At 42.0% G+C, this 7,791-nt stretch overlaps 1 protein-coding gene and 1 long non-coding RNA gene across 2 annotated transcripts in view; both read left to right on the top strand.

Annotated features, from left to right (window-relative positions):
- The window catches only part of LOC131942145 (sodium/nucleoside cotransporter 1-like), an 11,701-nt gene continuing 3,910 nt past the window's right edge, over positions 1-7,791 (top strand). Inside the window, exons 1-8 of the mRNA XM_059301867.1 lie at positions 1-435; positions 1,403-1,644; positions 1,803-1,979; positions 3,607-3,748; positions 4,943-5,134; positions 5,829-5,990; positions 6,765-6,890; positions 7,386-7,516. Of these exons, the coding sequence (XP_059157850.1) occupies positions 19-435; positions 1,403-1,644; positions 1,803-1,979; positions 3,607-3,748; positions 4,943-5,134; positions 5,829-5,990; positions 6,765-6,890; positions 7,386-7,516 (1,589 nt within the window). The 5' untranslated portion in view covers positions 1-18. The remainder of the gene's footprint in view (positions 436-1,402; positions 1,645-1,802; positions 1,980-3,606; positions 3,749-4,942; positions 5,135-5,828; positions 5,991-6,764; positions 6,891-7,385; positions 7,517-7,791) is intronic.
- LOC131942142 (uncharacterized) overlaps positions 6,778-7,791 on the top strand; it is a 1,593-nt gene continuing 579 nt past the window's right edge. The window contains exons 1-2 of the long non-coding RNA XR_009386711.1: positions 6,778-6,890; positions 7,386-7,516. This is a non-coding gene — a long non-coding RNA (uncharacterized LOC131942142). The remainder of the gene's footprint in view (positions 6,891-7,385; positions 7,517-7,791) is intronic.

The following is a 7,791-nucleotide window of genomic DNA, read 5'->3' as shown; positions in this document are numbered from 1 at the left end:
AAGAATTATTGACCCATCATGTCTGAGCTCCTGGATCGAAACCCGCCTGGGCAGAGACCTAAAACTCGCACCAAACTTGACAGCGGCTACAGCGATCACGACTCGGCAGAGTTCCTCAGGGAACTGGCTGACTCTGTGACCCATCACCACGATAAGGGTGACACCAATGGTGACCTGAAGCCAGTCTTTGAGAACACGAACAGCAACACTACAGATATAGCTCTACAAGATTTACGGCTGACGGATTACCGGTTAAAAAAGTCAACGGAAAACGGGGACTTCCATGGTTTGAAGAAGGATGTCGAGGAAAAGGATGAAAATCGATTGTTACAGAAATCGGAGATCGATAATTTAAAGGTGTTGAATAACACTGAGGGATACAATGAAAAGCGAACATTGTTGGAGGTATTTGATGAGAAACGGCAAGAAACACATGTAAGTATTGATGTTGATATGAAACAAGGGAGTTGTAGGCGTGGTTGAGTGGTAGAGCGTACGACTGCTAACCCGAAAGTCTCGAGTTCGAATCCGGGTTCAAGTCTGTGAATAGTTATGGGGAAAGTAAAGGCCGAGACCACAGTAAAACGTTCTCATCTTCAGGTTTGAAAGGGAACTTTCTATTAAATTAGAAGGTAGGGTAATTAAAAAAAAAGTAAATATCCACACAATTTTAAAGAAATAAAAACGAGGCTCGGGCGGGTTGTGGTACATAAGTAAAGAGGGTTGTATATTGCTGGAAATAATGATTGCAACCTTTTTTTTGGAGATGAAATAACTTTGTAATTCCTGGGTGGTTAACAGAAAAAAAGGTTGGCTCAAAGGAGAAGTAATTAGCTGGAGTAGAATATAATGTTGTATGTGTGGTGGTATGGGGTGGTTGTATGTGTGGTTGTACGTTTGATTACATGTTTGGTTGTATGTGTAGCTGTATGTGTGGTTGTATGTGTGGTTGAATGTGTGGTTGTATTTGGGGTTACATGTGTGGTTTTATGTGTGGTTTTATGTGTGGTTGTATGTATGGTTGAATATGATTGTATGTGTATTTGTATGTGTGCTTGCATGTGTGGTTGTATGTGTGGTATTTGTGTCTATTTGTACGTCTGTTTTTTTTTATTTACACGCTAGAATAGTTTATCATCTTCAACATATGGCTACAAGTATTAAAAAATTGATGTAAATGTACTGCAAACTAATACTTTGAAGTAAACACTTAACATAAATTAGCATGAACTCCTGCATACATTTAAAAGAAAATATAATCATTGCCTTGCCGTTACTATATATAGTAACTATATATATATATATATATATATATATATATATATATATATATATATATATATATATATATATATATATATATATTTATATATATAATACAATGTGGTTCGGGTTTAACCAGCCGCAAGTGGTTATAGAGGTCGACAAAGGCGCCACCAACCCAGGTTCGGATGTTGACGATTGGAGCGATGAAGATGACGAGGACGACGACAGAGCCGGCTGTGTTTCCAGAACTGTTGTCAACAGCAGGAGACATGTGGCCAAGGCCATGGGCTACCTGCTAGCCAAAACCAGCGGCTACCTGACTAGCATAGTGCTGCTTTTGGGCTACCTGGCTTATTTCATCGCTGCTATGTGCTACAGGTTAGAAGATATCTACAACTTTTTTTTTCAATCACACACAAAAAATTGAAATTTTAAAAAAATATATATATAAAAAAAAAACAACAACAACACATTTATATGTATTCCATATGAAGCAACATACAATACTAATCAGTGTGTAAAACTCGTGTATGCAGATTTGGTGACGAAGGATCACATAGACTGCTAGTGTGTACCATACTGGGCGTGATCATCATCAGTAGACATCACATCTACAGGGGAAGCCACCGATTATTTATTTACATCTACCGATCTAAAGAGTTATCCCCCAGACACCAGCACTTTGTAAAGACGTTTCGTTTTTTCCTGCGGTGGTGAGTTCACTGTTTAGTGTAGAGTGGAGGCTACGTGGTTGAGTAGGTTAGAAGCTGGTGGGTTTAACAAATGTAAAGAGAAAGTTCAATTAATGTTGGAAAATATCATAATTGAACTAGATATTTTTATGCATTAAATAACTACTTACACTACAGTATACTTGTTGTAGTTTTAAGTAATAGAAGAAAAATTTCTTAAATAGAAATGTATTTAAGAAAATTTAGGAGCTTTTTTAAGAATAAATAATATCTCTTATATAACAATATATGCGGTGGAGTTATATATTGTACATAATAGATAATTTCTTAAATATAAAAATGTATTGGTGTACTATTCGATTATTTTAAAATAATAGATATAAGTTTGATGTATTAAAGTACATGAGATTAACAGCTCGGTCTAGCCTGCGAGGTCACGAGTTGGGTACCTAGACACGAGTTTGTAACTCGTTTAATTCACCCCTCTTTCACCCCTCTCCCCCCTTCTTGTTGGATGGGGAAGTAGGTGACTACAAGACTACAATACACCGGGATGAAAGAAAATGCACGAATAAAACCCACGGGTGGTGGTGGCAGGCGCCATGGGTGCACTAAATGTGCACCAGTCTGCCTGGCATAAGTGCACTATACGATTTGCTCGAGACGTTAATGCCGGAGCAAATAAAGAAAAACAAACATTGGGGTACGGCTGGGAGGTCTTGTGGTTTAGCACGATGTACTCTTTGTAGCAAATTACGATACAATGTTTCAGGCAGAAACTTTATTTTAACTGGAATGTTTTTATTCAAACACGAGACTTTTTAAAAAAAAATTAAATTGTTTGATGTTTGTAAATGGAAATAGCTCACTTAAAAGACTACTAAAATATTTCCTTTTTTTTTTGGCAACGTTCATTAGCGCAAAAATAATACGATACACATGCATATAATGATAAAATCGTGAATTATTTAACGAGTTTTTGAAAATTAATTTCTTCCACTATTGCTGTTGTAGATGGTACCCTTGTTAAACATTTTTCAGTAACTATTGAGTACAAATGCACACATTTTGACAAATTCCACCCAGTCACCCACCCATTCGCCCACTCACTCACCCACTCACACACACCCACCCACCCACTCACCTACTCACCCACCCACCCAACCACTAACTCAACCCCCTCACCCACCCACTCACCCACTCACACACCCACCCACTCACAAACTCACTCACCCACCCACCCACCCAATCACCCAATCACACACACACTCACAAACACACTCACCCACCCATCCACCCACTCACCCACCCATTCACATGCCTACCCACCCACCCCCTCACCCACCCCCTCACCCACCCACCCACCCACCCCCTCACCCACACCCTCACCCACCCACCCACCCAATCACCCAATCACACACACACTCACAAACACACTCACCCACCCATCCACCCACACACCCACTCACCCACCCATTCACATACCTACCCACCCACCCCCTCACCCACCCCCTCACCCACCCCCTCACCCACCCACCCCCTCACACACCCACCCCCTCACCTACCCACCCACTCCTGAATACGCCACTGACCCCACAAACTGCTGTACATCCCAGCCCTAACCCCCCCCCCCCTGATCTCTCCCCAGGGCCCTGTACGGCGGTGTCACCGGTCTGATGGCGTGGATCATCATTGACCAGGCCATCAAAGACCCCAGCAACCTGCGGTCAGTCCCTGGGATGGTCATCATACTGCTCATCTGTTTCCTCATGTCCACCAAACCCAGCAAGGTAACACGGAGAATTGATGTTCAAATCTTAAAATAGATACAATGGAAAAAGTATGCAGTTACCCTCTCAGTCTTGGGGTCTATGAAGTAAACTTTGCCCTTTTCTCTAGTCAACACAATGCCAAACCGCGAGTCAGGTGCCCACCAGACTTTTTTCTCCGGGGGTGCATTTGAAATTTTCGGGTGGTGGACTCAAATTTCCGGGGGAGGGGGGGGGGGCGGACACTGTTAAAAGTATATATTTTCTATATAAATTCCATTTCGATGGGGGGGGGGGGGGGGGTAGACTTTATTCGGTGGGGGGGGGGGGCATCCCAAAGAGATGCCTGGAAGAAACTCTGAAGGGGACTCAAAAAAGTACTGCAGACTTAAGCACGGGATTCAACTGTTAGCAGATGTGCGATGTCCTTTAAAAAAAAAAAAGAAATAAAGCTACTATCTTAAAACCTGCAATAAAACAGTAACGTAGCCTCTTAAACGGTCGATAAGATAGGTGAAGTAGAGTTCACCTGTTTCAGTTACGTGTGAAGAATTAGTGTGGTCAGCATTATGCCTAGAGGTCTTTACTTTGTCTAATGTGAATCAGGTAACAATCAGAGCTGGGTGGATACTGGACACTGGAGAATTTAGGGTTCGCGGTCCAAAGCTCTACCATTCGACCACCCCGTCTCTTATAAAACTACAACAATAACTAACAAGTCTTGTTAATCAAAGCGATTTGAAAAGCAAAGAAAACACGAGGCTAAATATACTAAATCAAGAGTGTAACATTACAGCTGCTCATTTTAAAGAAATCATTAAAATCTCAACACAATTGTTGGTGAAAGATACCTAGGACCAGAGGCGTAGCGACCCTTCACGGCGCCCGTGGAAAAACTTTCAATTTGGCGCCCCCTTCGGGAACAACTTTTGAATTTTCAATTTGCACCCCCCTTCCCCACAAACTTTCAACTTGCACCCTTCCCCTCATACTTTCCATTTGCACCCCCCCCCCCATATATTTTTATATTTTTTATAATTCAAAACTGCAGCTAAAATGAGATTTTAATTTGTTTTTCCAACCCATTTTGGCGCCCCCTAAGGTCGGCGCCCGGGGACATATGTATCCCCTTCGCTACGCCTCTGCCTAGGACTCCTTCAGTAGGGTGAATTAAAATTATTGACGTAGTCATGTTCTGTTTTCTACCTGTACCAGGTGAACTACCACACCATCATCTGGAGCCTGGGCCTGCAGTTTATTCTGGCACTGTTCGTGCTGAAATGGCAGTTTGGCAAGGACTGCGTCATGTGGGTACAGACTAGATTCGAGGAGTTCTTCGGCAACTCGGCGGCTGGTTCCGCCATGCTGTTTGGGCCTGGGTACAATGAGCATTACTTCGTGTTTGGGGTAGGTGCTTCCGTTCATCTATAGATCAATCGAACTATCCAGCTATCTCATCATTCAACCATTCAACCATCCAACTATCTAACCATTCAACCATCCAACTATCCAACCATACGGTCATCCAACTATGTAGTTATCCAATCATCCAACAAACCAACAATCCAACAATCCAACAACCTAACCATCCAACAATCAAACAATTCGACAAAGCCAACAATCCAAAAAACCAACAATCAAACAATCCAACAATCCGACAATACGTCAATCCGACAAAGAAACAAAGCAACAAAGTAACAAAGCAACAAAGCAACAAAGCAACAAAGCAACAAAGCAACAAACCAACAAACCAACAAACCAACAAACCAACAAACCAACAAAGCTACAATCCAGAAATCCAACAATCCAACAATCCAACTATACATCTAGCTAGCTATTCACCTATCCAACCATCCAACCGACCATCTAACCAACCAAACAACTAACCATCCAACCATCCATCCATTCTTCCATCCTTTAATTTCTCAACCTAACCATCCACCCATATATCCGTCAACCCAACCACCCACCCATCATCCACCCACCCCTCTGTCAATTACCACCCATCATCCACCCATCCCTCTGTCAACTACCACCCAGCATCTACCCACCCCTCTGTCAACTACCACCCAGCCTACCACGATCCTGTTAACCCTTCCAGGCGCTACCACTACTATTCTTCACCAACGGCATCATGACCCTGCTCTACTACTGTGGTGCCATGCAGTTTGTGGTCAACAGCATGGGATCTTTTCTCAACTTTATCCTGGACACCACGCCCGTGGAGTCTATGGCTGTAGCGGCGGGGACCTTCATGGAGGGGGTGAGTCTTCTAGAATAGAGCTAATGGGTGGAGGGGGAGTCTTTTACAATAGGGCTAATGGGGGTGAGTTATTTAGAATAGGGCTAATGGGGGAGTGAGTCTTTTACAATAGGGCTAATGGGGGGTGGGTTTTTTAGAATAGGGCTAATGGGGGGTGGGTTTTTTAGACTAGGGCTAATGGTAGGGGGGAGTCTTTTAGAATAGGGCTAATGGGAGAGGTGAGTCTTTTAGACTAGGGCTAATGGGAGGGGTGAGTCTTTTAGACTAGGGCTAATGGGAGGGGGGAGTCTTTTAGACTAGGGCTAATGGGAGGGGGGAGTCTTTTAGACTAGGGCTAATGGGAGGGGGGAGTCTTTTAGACTAGGGCTAATGGTAGGGGGGAGTCTTTTAGACTAGGGCTAATGGGAGAGGTGAGTCTTTTAGACTAGGGCTAATGGGAGGAGTGTTTTCAGTAAAGGACTAAGGAGAAAAAAAAAGGGCTAACTGGATAGTTGCTTTTTGATTAGAAATGTGCAATTGGCTGGGTCAGTAATTTAGAATGGGGCTAAAGTCGTTAAAAATTGGGCTAATGGGAGAGGTAAGTGTATTAGTATAGGGCTTATGGAATGGTTAGGTCTTCAGAATAGGGCTAATTAAATGACTTCTAGACTATGGCTGATTTACCTTTGAATACAACGATTTGAAGTGCTATTAATATACCAATGTTTTGTAATACAATTTATCATCATATGACATTTGCATGTAATAAATATGTATGTATATGTGCCTCATCAGATTACGGCCCTGACTGCTTTCCGCCCGTACCTGGGCGGACTGACCAAATCCCAGCTTTTTTTGGTCATCACTTCCTGTTTCTCTTCACTGGGCAGCGCTTACCTGGCCATTCTCGCCAAAATGGGGGTACGTGAGTCGTTCTATTATTAGATGATCACGGGGTACGTGTGACGTTCTATTATTAGATGAACGTGGGGGAGGGCGTGTGACGTTCTATTATTAGATGAACGTAGAACAATTTAAAACTTGACTAATACTTCTACAGTTACATGAAAATAGAATTATTTTTATTATGCAAAAAAAAACTTATACAACAGGGCTGGTAAGTACGTCACCAACCAGTTCTACGGCTCAATAAAACCTGCATGAGCCATAGAACTGGTTGGTTACCTACTTACCAGCCGTATTAGATGAAAAAAGGAAAACTTAACTCACAAGAACTCCAATCGTATAAGGTCTACGTAACTGACAGTTAAACTTGTAATGATTAATTTAAGCATTTATTTAGAATTTCAGATTGTTGTAAGATGTGTCTAATGACTTATTCAGTTAAAATATTACAAATGTACGACCTGTTTTTTTTAAAGTGTGAGTTCATAGAATCAATCAAAATGGTTTCAGATCTCCATCGATCTGATCATCGGTGCCATGCTCCTGTCCGCCCCCGCCACCTTCACGGTGTGTAAGCTGATTATGCCAGAGACCAGCCGGAGGAAAGGTAATCAAGTCAGTGACGTCGGCAACGAGAAAAGGTGAGGATAACGGGAGGACTTAATTAAAACTCGTGGGAAATTACAGCCCTTTTAAATAATGTTGTTCGTAAAAAAAAAAACAACAGTTATCTAAACGAAAATCAGTAAAGCGTTGATATTGTTTTGAAGCAATGTGGATAAACTGTTGGAGAAATAATGGACGGTCATAGGAGTTGTAAAAAAACATAATTTTTAAAAAAGTGACATTAGTTTCTTGGAGACAATCTGGACAAACTATGTAACGCACATGTTGTTTTAACACATGTCACTGTAAA

This window comes from Physella acuta, unplaced genomic scaffold (assembly GCF_028476545.2).
Source record: "Physella acuta isolate Inbredline_101_S28 unplaced genomic scaffold, ASM2847654v3 ptg000390l, whole genome shotgun sequence".
NCBI lineage: Eukaryota > Metazoa > Mollusca > Gastropoda > Physidae > Physella > Physella acuta.
The sequence above is the reverse complement of the archived record's forward strand: the minus strand, read 5'-3'. Positions and strand labels throughout refer to the sequence as shown.